Raw genomic sequence first — 16,457 nt, 5'->3', positions numbered from 1 at the left:
CCTCGCAGCTTCCGAAATCGCCCGCAAACCGCCCACCCCAGGGGACTCCCGGCGCGGCGCCCTGAGGAGAGCCCGCCGCCGCCTCTCCTCTCCCCCTCACACCTACCGCAGCCCCCCGCTCGCCGCCCCCCGCCCTCCCTCGCACGCCCACCCGCGGCACCCCCCCACCCAGCCCCCCGCCTCCCCTCTGCCCACCCCCGCCCCGCTCCGCACACGCCCACCCCCTTCCCCTGCCCCTTCCCCACAGCCGCCGCCGCCGGCTCCTCTCCCCGCGGCCGCACTGACCTCCGCGCTCTCCTTCCCGCCGCCGAGGAGGAACCCCCTCAACAAAGGAGGGGGGAGCGGCGAAAGGCGGGGGGACGGACAGACAGACACACAGACACAGACACACGCGGCCGCTCCGTCCGGATGCGGTGAACCCCCCGCTTCGCCTCCGGGGGGGCCGCATCGGCGCGGGTGGGAAGGAGAGGAGAAGTGGCGTCTCCCCGGCTGCCACCATGGGCTGCTGCACGGGGCGCTGCACGCTGATCTTCCTCTGCTCGCTGCAGCTGGTGAGTGACCGGCCGCCCCGGGGACACGCTTCGGCTTGGCGGGGCGGGATGGGATGGGATGAGATGGGATGGGATGGGATGGGAGCTCTCCCCGCCCCGGGCACGGCCGCGGGGGCACGGAGCTGTCCGCGCCGGGAGGGAGCGCAGGCGGGCCGGCCCCGCTCCCGACGGCCCGCCCGCTCCTCGCCCCGACCCCCGGCCCGTAAGTTTTGCGGTGCGGCGGGAGGAGGACGCGGTGGCGGCGGCGGCTGGGGAGGGGACAGGCGGCGGGGGCGGCGGCCCCTCAGCCCCTCCGTCCGGCCGCGCTCCACGACTGAGGGAGGGGGACTCCCCCGCCCTGGCCGGTGCCAGGCAGGGGCGTCCCCCGTCTGCCGAGGAGGAGGAGGAGGGGGAGGACGGTTGCCCCCGCTCGGCCGGTGCCCGCGGGGCGGGAGCGGGTTGGGGCCGGGCGATGCTGGGGGCCGCGGGTCGCCCCTGTCAGGGCGGTGGGGAGGGGTGGGGGGGCAAATCCGCCGTCCTCGCCGCCGCTTTGCTTTTTCTGCTTCTCCTAACCTTGGTAAAAGCGGCGTCTGCCGGCCCTCTTCTGTGACTTTTCCTGGGATTCCTTTCCTCCGGTTAAATATTCCTCAGCGTGCAATTGAAACGGCGGAACGGTGCATCTTCCTCTCTTTGTTTACTGAAGTTGGCATATTTGTTTCAGGGAAAAGAGTTGTTGAGACAAAACAGCGCCAAACAGTAATAATCCTTCCTCCGGCTCATTAGCCGGATGATAAAATAATGCTCTTCCTTTAACAGTAGTCCCCAGTCCCAAGAGTATTTTAAAAGATTTTTCTCTTTTCTAGTGACTCAGAGTCATCATTTTGCCACATGATCTTTCTTAAGATGCGTGCTGTTCCTTGGGTGTGTGTCTGTAAAGGGGAAAAGTGGGATTCATTTACTCTTGGTTTGGTTTTTTTTTCCCCACTAATCCTTTGCTAATCTTTCTAGTTTTCTGTTACAGCACTTTGAAATCGCTTCTGTTTCAGGGATAATACACTTAAATGCAATATGTACAATTACTTCATTTGAAGATCCTCGTTCATTTTCAAGGCTTTGTGCCAGATTCTCAGCCTGTGTAAACTGGTGTACCTCCATTGTTTCCAGTGTGAGTCTGAACCTTATTCAGATGTTCTTTAGCGTGATGGAGCTAAGTGTGGTATAAGAAGTACTTCAGTGCCACAACCTTGCCGGAAAGTAGAGATGACATGCGGTTTGTACTTCTAGTGTGAGGAAGGCTTTGTTTATACATTTCTGGCCTTTTTTTTTTTTTTCCCTTGCTTTGCATCAGTTTTGCAGATTCTGTCCTCTCAACCGCAGCAGAAACACTCTTGATTTACTTCAGTGGATGTGGGAGGGGAAACAAACCCGTTTGCTTCAAATATATCTCTCCACCAGTTATGACTGGTTATAATAACTGTATTTACTATTCTATAGAATTACTTGGAGGCTATAAAAATTGGAAGTAAAGTGTGAATAGCCACCATAATCTGCAGAGAAATGCATTATAAAGTCTTTCTGAAAAAGATTTGTCTTTTATTGAAGACCTATCAGATGCTATAACAACTTTCAAAAATGCCTTTAATATGTACGTTTTTTCTACTGTACTTACCTGTTTTATAATAATGTTCCACTGTCGTATCCATGTCTTTCAGGCACTGGTAAGTGTTTGCATGGCAAAATGTTTTCGTTTTGATTTATTTTCATTTAAAAATAAAAGTGGTGTTTTAAATCCAAGAAGTAGTAGACATGAACTTAAAGCTCAGGTACTTTTTGTGGTCTCAGTGGTGGTAGGGGTCAGTTCATGTCTGTAGAAGTTGTTACCACAGGTGGTTTTAGGTCTTTTTCTAACACCTCAGAGGTCAGGAGTGGAAAGCGTGCACAATAAAACTGCATCCTTGGATGTTACTGTCATTAAGCAAGATTTGTTTTACCGTGCATCCATTTATGGAGGGGTGAAAGAGGTATCTTTCACTGTAGTAGTCACTGTAATAATCATGGTATTACTGATTGTGGGTGACATTTAGATTAAATGTTACCAAACCCAAAGCACTTCTAGTGCTACTTCGTAGCATTTCAGTAGTGCAGACAACTTACGCGACTTGAGGAAAAACTTCAGAAAAAGAGGCAGATGGGCACATATTTTAAAAAAGGACCTTAGTCATATTCTGGTCGTGCCGGAAAAGGTCTTGGGAACAGTTCAGGCTTAACTTTAAGATTAACCTTTAGATATAACCTTCAAAAGAGATATGTTATAAAATATAATATGTTGGCAACACCTGTAGCATACATGTACTATGTAGGGTCTCTTTGGTATAAGATAATGTGAAGTAAAAAAGCCAAACTTCTGCAAACATGTCCATACCAAAGATTTGGTTCTTGTTCTAAAGAAAGATGCAGTGTTTAGTGGCCTCAAAGCACAGTTTCTTGATTCCTTAAACTGTTGTCTTAAACTGTTATTCCTTAAGCTTAAAACTGTTATCTTCTTTAACTTTTGCCTAGTCTGCGTGTTTATATGCTGCTGGGATGAAGAATTACAAGGTGAAGAGAACAACAGTTATTGTGTGACAGTCTATAAAATACCCTTCCTCCAATGATAATGCATTAAGTGTATTAACTTCAAGAAGATTTGTTTGTAATTTTCAGTGCCGTTTGTCAGTTGGAGGATTTTGACGTAAAAATGACAATAATAACAGTTTTCAGTTATGTTTTGATCCATGAAAACGTTTATTCCTGACTGACAGCTTTTACGTTTTATAATAAACACATTTTAATGTTGAATTCAGTAATCCCAGGGACAGTCTGTAGTTAGTCTTCTATCGTTTAATGATAACCTCATTCTTAAATGTGAATCCATGTCATTATGTGTAGTACAGAATTCTGGAAATAATCACTGAGAAGGGGTTCTAGGTAGCACCAGGTCAGGAAAAACTGTTAGCCACGTGGTTTCCTTCAACCTCTGCAGGTGGATTCTGCTTCTGAAAGCCAAGGGAATTTTGCATAAGGAGAAGAATATCGTGCTTTTCCCCCAGCTTGCCCCCCCCCCGCCCCTTCCCCACCCCGTGATCTTTTACTGTTTTCCTCCTCCTGACAGAAGCATTGTCATATGCCATTTCCAAATTTGTCAAGCTAAGAACTCAGAAGTATACATGTATCTTTTTGTGCATAAATCTGTCATTAAGACTATTAGGAGCTACATATACATCAGGAAAATATATCATAAGGATATATGAATCCTTTGGATTACAGCCATAATTCTTACTGGTGCCACTAGAAGTCTCAGATGTTGGCCTTGTCTGTACAAGAAAATTAAAGCAGCTGCCAGAGATGGTGCCTGTGTGGTGTAGCCACCCTGCCATAAAATACTGCAACATGAAAATGTTTGGAAAATAAAACAAATTCTAAAAATATTAAATTCTGGAAGGGGTAAATTGACAGCGAATTGCAGAGAGATTTAGCTGTGTGAATCCAATTGATGTTAATATGTGTCACACAGTGAAAACCTTCATGCTGCTTTGAAAATGTGTTTCTGAGAAACGACCGTTGCAGGATAATTTTGTTACAACATTTACAGTAAGTGGAAGTTTTTGGTACCTAGAGGTATACAGATACACAAACACAAAGAACTCTAAATAGCGGAGATGGTGAATGAAATTTTCAAAGCAGTGAAGGGAAGATTAATGGAAAGCATGTGGCTAAGTCCCCTTCATTGCTTTGAAAATCTCATTTCATGTGTTTATCCTTGGACTTTCCTGCACTGTGTTCATTGTATAGGTCTTGATTTAGAAGTGGATGTTTTATCCAGTATAGTTAGTGTAAAATAAGCTGTTCCCTCTTTAACCTGTTTCTTTCCAAATAATTTAAGTGCCAGCAGACCACACTGGGAAGTGATTCCGGTGGAAACATAGCTTCTGTGTATTCATATTTTGACTAGTGATTTTTTGAGGAGTGCCGTTGGTCATTTTAACCGACTAATTCCTCTCAATATTCAGAAGATTTATGTTTGTGATTGCCGTTAACATTAATTATACTGATGTATGTAAATCCTTATGCTTGGAGATGAGACTATATCCATTAGCGTGAACGATAACTTTTCATCATTTGTTGCTGTACATAGTGGAATTTCAGCAGTTATGTGGGGAAGTGATATGTGCCATGCATAGATTTTCATCTTATTTTAAAGTGCTTTATAAAGCTGGAAACTCTAATTTAGGATTTTGGCTCTCTGTGCTTGTATGTTAGAACCGACAGACGATGGTTATTCAGTTAACAGCTCAGGGATTCAAGGGATTTGATAAATTTGAGAAAGTAAAACCCTTGAACCGGTAAATTGCTGCATCTTTTTATGTTGGCAAAAGAATCACTGGCCCATTGATCTGGAGATGAAGCATCTGTCCACTGATAAAGGAGGAGGAAGTATGAGGGGGTGCCTATTGTACTAGCAGGGGTGGAGGAGGCTTGGGATTTTAGCCCCGGACAATGCGCTGGTTGCAGAATGTTTCCCTTTCTGTTAAGGCAGCTGACGTGTGAATGGTGATTTGCTCCGATAACTCAAATGACATCCCCCAAAACCATGTAGCTGTTGCTGGTGGCTGGGCCTAAGAGGCTGATACGCTTGTTGTACGGATGTATAATTGTGTTTAAGATTGGAAGTAATACACTTAATCCAGTAGAACTACATGAGTTAAATCTTTGCAATCCGAAAAATGTATGAGACAAATGAAATGTATCATTTTTAGGATGTCTCTCATCAGGGACAAATGCGTGACAGCTAGCAATAAGTGGTTTTCACTTTGTGGTTTTGGTTTATTTTACAGAATTTTTGGGAGGTACCTGTTAGAAAAACACACATTCCCAGTGCATCAGCACTCTAGTGTTAACCACACCATGCACCAGAAATTCAGCCTTGGTAGTGAAATCCCCTCCTGACGAAGCTGCACGAAGTTCAGTGATCCAAAGTTGGGAATTCAAAACTTGAGGAACTCTGAACTTGCAGAGCATCCTGAAACTTCTGAACTGGGTGAATTGCTTAAAGAAGCCATGCAGATCTTGCTTAGTTTTAGGCTCCGTTCACCACAGCAGGCTATTTTTCTACAGTTCCTTGCGGCTGTATGACTGACGGTCAATTGTCATATGAAAATATAATGAATATTTTTACAGCGATGAAGTGACTTAAGAGTTCAACCATAATAATGGCAATTAATTCACTGAAAATTGGAAGTTATATAGCTATCCTTCCTGTCTATAAAACCAGTAAGTTTTGGAAATAATTGTTTTAAGAATATTGGAACATGCTGCTGATCTGCTTCTATTTCAAGATCTGCTACATTCTGCGAAGACACAATTCTTGGGACTAGGAAACAAAGATTGCAGTTTTGGAAATCGTTGAAATTCAGAAGGATGGCATTGGTGGATCCAAATGGGATTTGGGTAGGACTTGCAACTTCAACACAGAATAGGTTTATGCTTAAAGATGAAGTGAGATTGACTGCACTGGAAGTTGATTAAGTGTTTAAAGCTTGTTGATTTTGGAAGGTTTGGAAGGTTTTGTGAGGTTTGGATCTGCAATAAAAACTTGTAAAACTAGGTAATCTTAGGTCTTGTCTTTCAATATGTATACATCTTACATGTATCTTAGAGGTATAAAGTGGATTCTTTTAGTTTTGGGGTCACTCTGGTAAGTTGTCAAATAAGTAACAAAATCACAATTTAATTTTCCAGGTAAATACTTTGCATTTTGGCTCCTCTGTGGTATCGAAATTACTTTTGCACACAAATGAATTAATTTAATTGATTAGGTGAACAAAGAGAGAATCAAATCAGTCGCACAGACCATTGGCCCTGGTATTGCACAGGAAAAGTGAGCAGAATAAGACTATTCACTTGAATAAGACTGGAATCAATTCATGTGTTCAGTACAGATATTGGTAATATGGTCTCTTTTTGGATGTGCACAGTGAAAAGAGGAGAGGCAATGGACCCAGGATGCAACAAGGGGCAAATTCTAATTTAATGTTAAGAAAAAAATGTCGCAGTAAAAGCAGTCATTCATTGGATCACATTTTCCAGAGAACTGGTGGAAAATCCATCCTTGAATAAATTCAAACCCCAGCTGAACATAGCTCTGAAAAACCTGATCTAACTGAAGTACATCTGATGTTGAATTTGGCCCTGCTATGAGCAAAGGTTTTACCGAAAGACCTCCAGAGATTCCTTTTAACTTAGGTTATCCCATGATTATATGATCTTACTAGAGCATACGGAATAAGGGCCTTCGATTCTTTGTTAAGAGGGTATTTAAAATACACAGTAATTTGGGTTGCTTTGAAATAATTAGTTTCTTAATTTGCTGTGGGCATAATAGTGTGGAAGTAGGCTTGAAATGGCAATAACCATCCTACCATTTGGTTGTATCTCTTGGTATCAAACTTCAATGTGAAATTAAATAAGTACCTGTGATGGCCTTGTCATTTATTATTTCACAAATAATAATTCTGTGATACAATATAGTATGTCAGATCTTTTGAACTCATTAGTACTGAAGCAAAATGTATTTTATTCTTTCAGTCCTGTAATTAATTTCTAAGCAAGACTGCAGTCATTTTGAGGCAAAGAGCCTGTTATTTCTATCTGTACAGGGAAATGAACTGCACGTTTTTGGTTCTAGATGAGTAATATAAAGGAGCAGTAATAAGTGACTGCGTGGTTCAAGAGACTGATAATATGATACAGTTTTTCACCTCTAGGTCACATTTTGAAATCTGCTGCATGTCAGATGAGGGCAAATGTCATTATGGTTTCTATGAAATGTTAGTGGTCTTGATATAGCATCAATATAAAAATATCATCTCCATATTAGTCCTCATTTCCACTTTTTATGTTATACTGGGAGGGTCAAGGTTGGTGGCCATGGTATTGTGAAGACCAAAGAGATCTTTTTGCCCATGTTTTCTTTTGGTCATCTTTTCAGTGGTGCTGGCAGGGCAGCGTAATGAAGTTTGTGCTGCCTTTGCTTATACCGGACATGGTATTTTTGCTAGGGTTGTCAGCATAAGGAGGCATTTGTAAGTTTTACGAGTCACTTTAAATCAAAATGAGATATAATGTTAATTGCATTGATTTTGTGCAAATTCCGTCTTTTTCATCGCTCAGAAAAAAGAACATTTCTTACTTCTTTTTATTTAGTACATTTCGCCTTGAAAATAGAATTCAGGCAATAGCAAACGGAAAATGTCTCGCTTTGAATCTTGAAGCATCTCAGATCCGTCTAAGATGAAACAGTTTTCTCCTCATCTATCAAGAGCCGTTAATGCATACCTTCCTAAAGGCTATGCTAGCAGGTTTCAGATCATACACTGCTACACTTAGCGAGACCTGCAATTCCTTGACAGAGCAGTGCCAGCAGCATATAACAGGTTTTTGTATGTCATGGGCTTTTTTTTTTTTTCCCATGTGTGACCAGTGAAATCTTAGTGATCTCGCTACAGATCTGTGCCATTGGCGGGTCTGTAAAAGCCAGTGGTAAGCTGGATTTGATCACTGTTCTCTGATCTCAGGAACATACAGAGTGCTTAAGACCCTGGTAATAAAAAGGTAGTAAAAGATTTTATTTTAGTCTTTTTACTTTTTACTATACTTCCTTATCATCTTGTCTTTCTTCAAACACAGCCATACCTTGCATGTAATCTCAGCTCAGATGGATTTTTTAATGCTGTGGTGATTTGGGACTTGTTCTTAGGAGTTGCTGAATGCCCTCCAGCTCTCATTAAAGTTGCTGAAAGTCATTCTTTTGCATATAGGCTCTTTATAATGATAGGTTCAAGCAAAAGCAGCAGTGAACCCCTTCCACCTAGTGAATGCCAGCATTACAGTAAAAGGAAAGGAAAAATAAAAGCTTTGTACTTAGTACAACAACCAGTTTCTGCCAGGCAAATATCTCTTACAGAAATTAACATCACAAAGTAGTAAAATTGAAAATTTTATGAAATGCATAAGGAAGGTAGTTGTAAAACAATTATTTGAGAGTGACTCTCTTGAATAATCACAGTTGATTCTTCCACAGATCTCTACAAAAGGGGTTGAGAGAAAGTTTTTTTTGTTTATTTCATCAGTACACAAGTTTTGACTGAGAGTAAGTATAAATATATACAAAGAGCATATGTTTGGCAATGAGCCAAATGGAACTTCCCTAAGGAGGGTTTTGACACACACCAAAGAAGCTACAGATAAAGCAAAGCAAGAATAATAATTAGGAGATGAACCATGGGCAGAAAGATCCTGAAATGCTTTTGTAGTGAGGGAGATTACGTGGGAGCATGAGATGAAAAATGTAGAAAGGTGCATTTAGATGAGTGTAAAGAAAGTGTGACACGGAAGCCCTCTTCAGCGGACAGATGAAAGTTAGCTCTGTGTGCGGGAGGAATTCCTGCCCAAGGTTTCACTGAAAACAAGATCTTAAGAAAAAAATTATTTATCTGTCTTTTCTAACATGCCGCTGCTGATAAGCCAGTTTCTCACTGTTCTATTGTAAAGTTACTGTGTTAGTGTCAAACCTTTTGAATAAAAAAAGCCAAGGAAGCAAAACCATATTAGGATGATTATTTTCTAGGGAGATTGGAAGGAATGGCAGTCTTTCTCATCCAACTTCAGTTTTTTTGCCTTTGGTTGAGCCTTGAATACTCTGTGCTGTTTCTGGGAATGCTGCAGCTTCACTGCCCTGCTGGCAGTTCCGGGAACCTCGTGTGAGCAAAGTGCTGCTGGAGCTTATGAGCTCAGTGCAGCTGAAGCTCAGCACAAGCCACAGTGAAAATGAGTAGACATGTAAATCCTTATCAGCCTTGTGCATCCCTACAGAAGAAAAACCAAAACAACTAAATGCAGATTTTTAGATGGATTGAAAAGACCTCGTAATATGTCTAAATGCATTTTGGAAACGTGATTCTGTTAAAATGGAGAGCATAGAGAAAAATCCTTTCAGGTGTTTAGTGTCCACAATCAAAGAATAAAAAGCTGAAGAATTCTAAAGCTGAAAACTGTAGTGCATTATAATGCAGGAATAACATCACAAAAATATATAGTTCTATCTCTGCTTGTGAGCCATTTATTTTTTCCTGATAAAGGCTTGCTGTATCTTTCTACCACAGAGTGTTTCATTTCTCCAATATGTATTTTTTTCATGAATTAAGTAGACGTCATTGAGGTAAGTGTGTTTAGATTTTAACTGGAACAGAAACCTTGCTGCTCCTACAGATTGAATAATTTACGTCATAGAAACCTCAAAAGGCTCTCTGCCCTCTAACACAGATGGAGCTACTCAGAAAACTGAAGAGAGATGGTCTTCTCATGGAGATCCCCTGAGCTACTGGAGATTCTTTAGTCAGTCATCTCTACATTTGTAAGATGCTTGCTTTAGTGTACCTACTAACACGTTCATTCAGGAAGCCTTAAAAATGCCCAGATTTGGAAGATATTTTCACCAATTCCCACTGTTTCCAGTTGATTCTTATGTTGGTGAAAGTTGCAGATTGGTACTCAGCCTCATCCGACTTCTGATAAAACGTTTCTGTTCTCATCAACAGAAAACTCTTGGCTCCAATGTGTAGCTGTGAAATGATACGCTATTTCCATTCTCCTCTTCCTCTTTTTGTCTTGAGCCAGATGTTTTGTTCCCAACTCTCCTCCCAGTTATTTCGGAGCAAGTTCCAAGTTCCGATCTTCATCTGTTTTATCAAAGTAGGGTTCAGACCCTGTCCCCCCACAACCCCAAACCAACCAAGACTGTTATAATTTACTTGTGGCTGTAGATGGGCCCACTGAACATCAGATTTAAGGTTCTCCCCATCCTGAAAATATCCTTCACTTCTGGGTTGAGTTCTCCCACAACCTATGGCTGAAAATACTGCATCATTCTAGACAACTGGAAGAAATGGCAAATGCGTTTTCAGTTATGAATGACAGATAGAATTCCTCTGTTAAAACAGAGCAATTAATGCTGTTTAGCAGAGCACTTTCAAAAACAAGGATGAATTTCCAGTCTTAAGGATCTATGTGTGTATTTCTCTGACTTCTCTTCCAGCATTATTAAGAAAAAGCAGAGGCATGCACAAATGCATTTATGGTACTGCGGTCCATTTCTTTTCACGTGTAGGAAAATCAAGTATGTGGTTGTTATCTGATTTGCATCTACACAATGTGAGTAAGATTTCTTTTAGTCTAAGCCACAGTTACTTGTGGTTCTTCAAATCATGTTGGTTGCACAGCATTATAAGAAGTTCTGGTTAGTTCAGAAAAGAAGGCAAAGTGAACGAGTGATACCTGATAAATGAACTAGAAGTGTGATTTACTGTAATGCTGTTATCAGAGGACTTCCAATGGGAGTCTTGGAATGGAACGGAGGAAGTGCTTCCAAGTCTGAATTTACAATGACAAATCAGATGTATGAATGACAGTAGCCTAAATCCAAACTTAATTCAAATGTCACAAGTGAGTTTAAGTATATTGAAGTATATTAGATGTCATGAATGGTTTTAAGTTGTATTACTAATGTATAATTTATTCATAGTGGTTTGATGAAAGCCAAAGCTGCCTGAGTTGTGCCAGAAGTAACCACAAAGTGCCAAAGTTTATTTAAATTGGATTCATTTCTCCAATACATATTTTTTTCATAAGTTAGGTAGACATCATGAAGATAAGTGTGTTTAGATTTCAATTGTAACCAGTTACATCTGTTAATCTGTACCACTGTAATCAGTTGAATGTACTGATGACTCAAAATGTAGCCTGTGCAGCCGAGAGGCGGTGTGCTGCCTCGCACAGCAGTACAGTGGGGTGCCTGAAGCCTTGTCCTTAACTGCAGCGTGGTGTGGCCACACCAGGATGTTACTGAGTCCCACCACGTAGGTACATGCACCTTGTTGCTTGTTCTGTTGTGGGACAGGTACTACACCTGTTTCCGCCCTGATCTGCTGAAATTCTCTACACACCCTGCGTTTTTAAAAGAAACCTGTTGCATGGTGACTGGAGAACAATACTACCTGTAACCTCTCTTGGTCACATTTAACAAACGTGGATCATCCAGAAAGAGTGTGGGAGAAACTGATGTCAAATAGTTTCATTGCATTTTTGTATCCATGAAAGGTTCCAGGTTTCAGCATTTGGCCACTATATGGTACTTCTTTGCATTGGAACCTGGAGAACTGTTTCTGCAGAGCTGTGTGGCCAAAACAGTGTCAAGGTTAATCTGAGATCTCACTGAGTAACAGGGATTCTGGCCTTTTCCTTGTACAGGTAATAATTTAATTATTTGTTATTTAGCTTGGTTCCCTTGGCCTATCTGTCCTGTGAAATTCTTGGCCATGTGAATCTCTCAGCTTTCTGTGAGATTTCTAGGCTGTAGTTAGATTTTTAGGCTGAAGTGTAGTTAGTGCGCATGCCAGACGTGCCGAAGTGCTCCAATACTGCTGGGGTTTCACTCTGCTTATTCATCTGTTGAGAAGCCGAAGTAATTAATGCCCCAGATCTGGTGCTGGGTTTGCACTTTCAAAGATCATTTGAAGAACATTGCAGCTGAGTTTGGCTCTGGAGCAGGACGGGTATCTGAGATACATCATTCCTCAAGTGCTTACAAACAAAAACAGGTAATAGAGTCAGAAAAGGAAGCATGCAAATGTTTTGCTTTAGGCCCTACAGAAAGTCTCTGGAGTCCTAGTTCAGGCTGTTTTTCTACTTGGTGCTTCTTCATGTTTTTGCATTCAGTTACCATAATTCCTTTTTTATATTTGCCACAAGTGACTATGAGCACATTAACATTTCGATAGGCAAGTTCTCTGTATTTGGGTGGGCTCATAATTTGGAGAACACGTTTCATTTCAATTGTGTACTGCTTCCAAAGTGGTTTAGAGGTACTAAAATTCATTGCAAAGACAGAAATCTTTTTGTGTTTGAGAAGGAATGTAGTAACTGTGGATTTTCTTTTGGAAAGATTATTTTCAGGTGTTGACAGATTTGATTTGATCCTGGCACGATTAGCTCTCCTGCAGAATGAGACTTGCAAATATCTACACCTGCACTGACTGCATGCTTAGATGGGGATTCCCACTTACATTGTCGCCTCTGGACCCAGGATCTTGGAGAAGACAGGAATCAGTCTCTTAAGGGTGTTCTGGAGAATGGGAAAATAAACAAGTGTCCCCAAAATGCTGGAACTGACCATCTGTGTACAGGGAAGGGACAATTTTGAGTCAGGGAAGAGTTTTGTTTTCTCTCTGCTGGTAGATAGAAGCACTGTTTAATTTGCATTAAAAGAACTGTGAGTTCATGGTTTTCTTGGTATGTTACCTTTGTCAACCCTTTTGTTCAAGTCAGTTTTCGGTAACTGGAATTGGCTAAGAAATTACGGCATATTCACTGCAATACAAAGAAGAAATGCTAATCTCTTGGGAGGCAAACCTTCATTTTTGCATGTACCCTTTTCTCTGAATGACAAAACGCATCTGACAGTGAATCCCGACTATCTAGGCAGAAGAGTAATTTCCAAGGCAGCGCATTCACATTCAATTCTCTTCCGCTAAAAACAAAGCAATAAATTATGCTGGTGTTTAAGGGGTAATATCTGTGGCTTTAAAGAACATAAACTATCAGAGTCATACCAGCCTGACTGAGCTAAGTGTTGAGCACCTCCTCTACAGGAGTGAGTAACCTCATCTCCCACTGAGAACAACAGGCGTTACGGATACTGATGTCCTTCTGCTCAGGCATCACTACCCGGAGGGACTGAGCTGTAACCGAGGCAGCTGTGCCACTGGCTGGGCTGGGTAAGTGCAGGCACTATTAAAGGGTGCCATTAGATGAAGCCATTGAACTATTAGGAAGCCTGCAAAAATGGGTGCCCTCTTCTAATCTGAAAAGTGTTGTGGTTGAGAATATACTCATCGGGCATCCTCAAGGGAAGATTTCTTTCACACATACTGACTCTGTCAGTGTTACCAGCCAGCATTTCACTAGCACGAGACTTAGCTTTGTAACATTTCGTGGATCCCTACATCATGCTGAGTAGTGCTGGTCATCTATTATTAATACGCTCACATTTTTCGCTAGACTAAAAGTATCTTATTATCCATTTTCTTATTAAATCTTCCATTACTTTAAGATGCTTTCAAGGTCTGTTCTGCTCTCATTTTATTAGTTGGGAACAAAGGCTTTTCAAATGTCAGAAGTTAATATATGCCGATTTCTGGATAAGCAAGAAAATACCTCATTTTTTGAAGGCCATTTTATTATATAATGATATCCTTAAGCCTCATATACAGTTTTTATAAAATATTTCCTTTGTTCTATTTGAGTGCATATCTATATGCAGTTACAGTTTTGCATTAGAAATACCAGCTGTTTGTCATGGTGAGACTTTTTCCTGTTATTATAACCAGTTATTCTTTGACACACATACAGAATTTAAGGAACTCCTAAATTAGAGAAGTAACATTGTGTTTGCTTACACAAGTCAATGGAGACAGTTGTGTGTTCGTTCTGCCGGAGGTAAGCCAGTTTGCATCTGGGAACCATGGAGTTGGCATGGTGTGGTCCTTGGTTAATGAGCCTGCAGAGAATATTGTAGCTCAGGCAGTACAGTGCTCCCGTATCCACAAGGCTTCTGGACAGAAGCTGGTCTGTATCTGGACAGGCTGGAGCATAGGCAAAGCAGTCAGACCCACTTTGGAAAAGATATGCACCTCAGTAAGATTAATACTGTTAGATACGTGCTTATTCTGTAAAGACATGTTGTTATCTGAGTTTCTCAGCTACTGTCATTGAGGTATTTCATGTTAATTCTGATTGAGGAGTTGCTAACAGAGAGCCAAATGCTGTTGTCACTGAACAACCTTAAACAAAGTTTGGACCCCAGTGATTTCCATCTGCTAAATCATCTATCAGGATGATTAAACCAACCACATCAGAAACTGGAAAGTTATTGATTAGCATACAGACGAGGGAAGAAAAAAAAGAGTAAAAGACGGGAAAAAAAAAAGAGTAAGAAAGAAATTCCAACTGTATTCAAACTGAATCATTACCCCAGATATATTTATTTGAGCCCATTGTAAACTTCCTGTGAGCAAAGAAACCTGGCTGAGTTTTCTCAGACTAAGTTAAAACTGAGGTCAGATTATGTAGTGTAGGCTGGGGTCGCGGTCCCCGACTGAGCATCTCAGAGATGTAGCTCATGTATGTGCACCCTAGGTCCCTTTTTGGACTGTATGTTTCATTCCTTTCTCATGGGGGAAGGTAACAGGGCCTTTGTGTGTGGGTCTGAGGTATAATCAGGCGATTCACCTGAACATGGGAGCTGGAACCTGTCCACCAGCCTCATTTAGATTTTTGCATTGATCAAGATAACAGTCATAATAGTTACTTAACCTGTTTGAGGCCAACCGGCATAAAAAGAGGAGAGTTAGCAAGATGTGAGGACACGCATTCTTTGACATGCTCAGGATGCAAAGCAGCTATTGCAAAGAGATACACTGGGAGAGCAGACTGGGTCCACCAGTTACTGCTTTGTTGGATTCCAGTTTATCACTTTGATGAGAACTTGATTTGTTCATCCCACTGATGTTTCTGCCTTGTCTTGGTTATTCTTGAGCATCAGAATCAAATGGGCTATAATGCCCATAATGGGCCATCCATAATCCTGTTGTAATGTGGTTTTAGGATTAGGTGAAAGGCAAGAATGAAGAGGAGTACCATGACAGAGAAGAAGTACACCAGCAGAATCTCAAAAATGCTGCATTAATATCCTGCTGCTGAGGGCCAGGTTTATCAGGAGGGGTTTTGCCTTTGTCCCCCTGTCGCTGAAGCTCAGCAGAGAGGGACAGATTCTAGGAACCAGGTTGGAAATGGCATTATGTTTTCCAGAGTTCCCCTGCAAGTCTCTTGCTATTTTGATTTCTGGACATCTGTTTTCTAAAACTCTACAAGGAGCTGTTGGTGGAATAATTGTTATTTAGCTGGTGTAGACCTAATTTTAAGTGCACCACTTTTGCTCTGCTAATTTCTAGTTTCATTCTTACCTTACCAGTCATAAGCATAACACAAACATTACATTTTACCAATAACCCTTCCTGCTTAGTTGATCTGTTTTTTCTGTCCTCTTTGCAGGTTATTTTTAATCTTTTGGGAACTCTGAACTATTTCCCACAGCTATGCTCAAAAGTGGATTTGCAGCCTTTTACTGCCCTTGCTGCTCGTAGACCTTGCTTGAGGCCATAGGGAAGTTGGGACAAAGCCAGGAAAAAACCCCAGACTTACGGCTCCCAGGCTCATGTCTTAAGCACAAGATCACCATTCGTCTTTTATAAGCCTTTCTTGTCTGATGCTTTCAAATTCTCAGAAAAGTTGGCCTTGAGATTGAAGCGTTCATGCTTGTTTGTAGCACAAAGATAGATTTTTCCCTTGTGAAAGTTTGGCCATGTCACACTTGTCTGTTTATGAGCAACAAGGTGTGTGGTGATGATACAACTGAGATCATTATCACTTGCTTTTTCTGTTATAAGACCACTCAAAACTCACCTTCTCTGGCTCTCTAGCCTCTGTAAATCCATTAAGTTATGGTCATTTATACTTGCTCAATATCAGTTTTAAGAGATCACAGCTGAATACTAGATAGTAAATGTCCTTTGCATATATGAAAAAGTTGCTTTGACAAGTTATGTTTTCAAATATTTCTTACCTTCGTATGTCAATAAAATGCTTAATAGGGTTTGAGATTATAATGGTGTCACTGTTTGAAATATATATATTTTAGTAGTGTCTCATACTACTATCTTCGTTAGTGGGTTTTTCTCTCTATCCACTCTACCTCCTTTGTCCTTGTCCTATTTT

At 41.4% G+C, this 16,457-nt stretch overlaps 1 protein-coding gene across 1 annotated transcript in view; it reads left to right on the top strand.

The window, feature by feature from the left end:
• The first annotated feature begins 460 nt into the window (after positions 1 to 460).
• Positions 461 to 16,457, top strand: part of NKAIN3 (sodium/potassium transporting ATPase interacting 3) — a 375,633-nt gene continuing 359,636 nt past the window's right edge. The window contains exon 1 of the mRNA XM_054189416.1: positions 461 to 551. Coding sequence (XP_054045391.1) covers positions 498 to 551 — 54 coding nt within the window. The 5' untranslated portion in view covers positions 461 to 497. The remainder of the gene's footprint in view (positions 552 to 16,457) is intronic.

This window comes from Rissa tridactyla, chromosome 2, assembly GCF_028500815.1.
Source record: "Rissa tridactyla isolate bRisTri1 chromosome 2, bRisTri1.patW.cur.20221130, whole genome shotgun sequence".
NCBI lineage: Eukaryota > Metazoa > Chordata > Aves > Charadriiformes > Laridae > Rissa > Rissa tridactyla.
The sequence above is the reverse complement of the archived record's forward strand: the minus strand, read 5'-3'. Positions and strand labels throughout refer to the sequence as shown.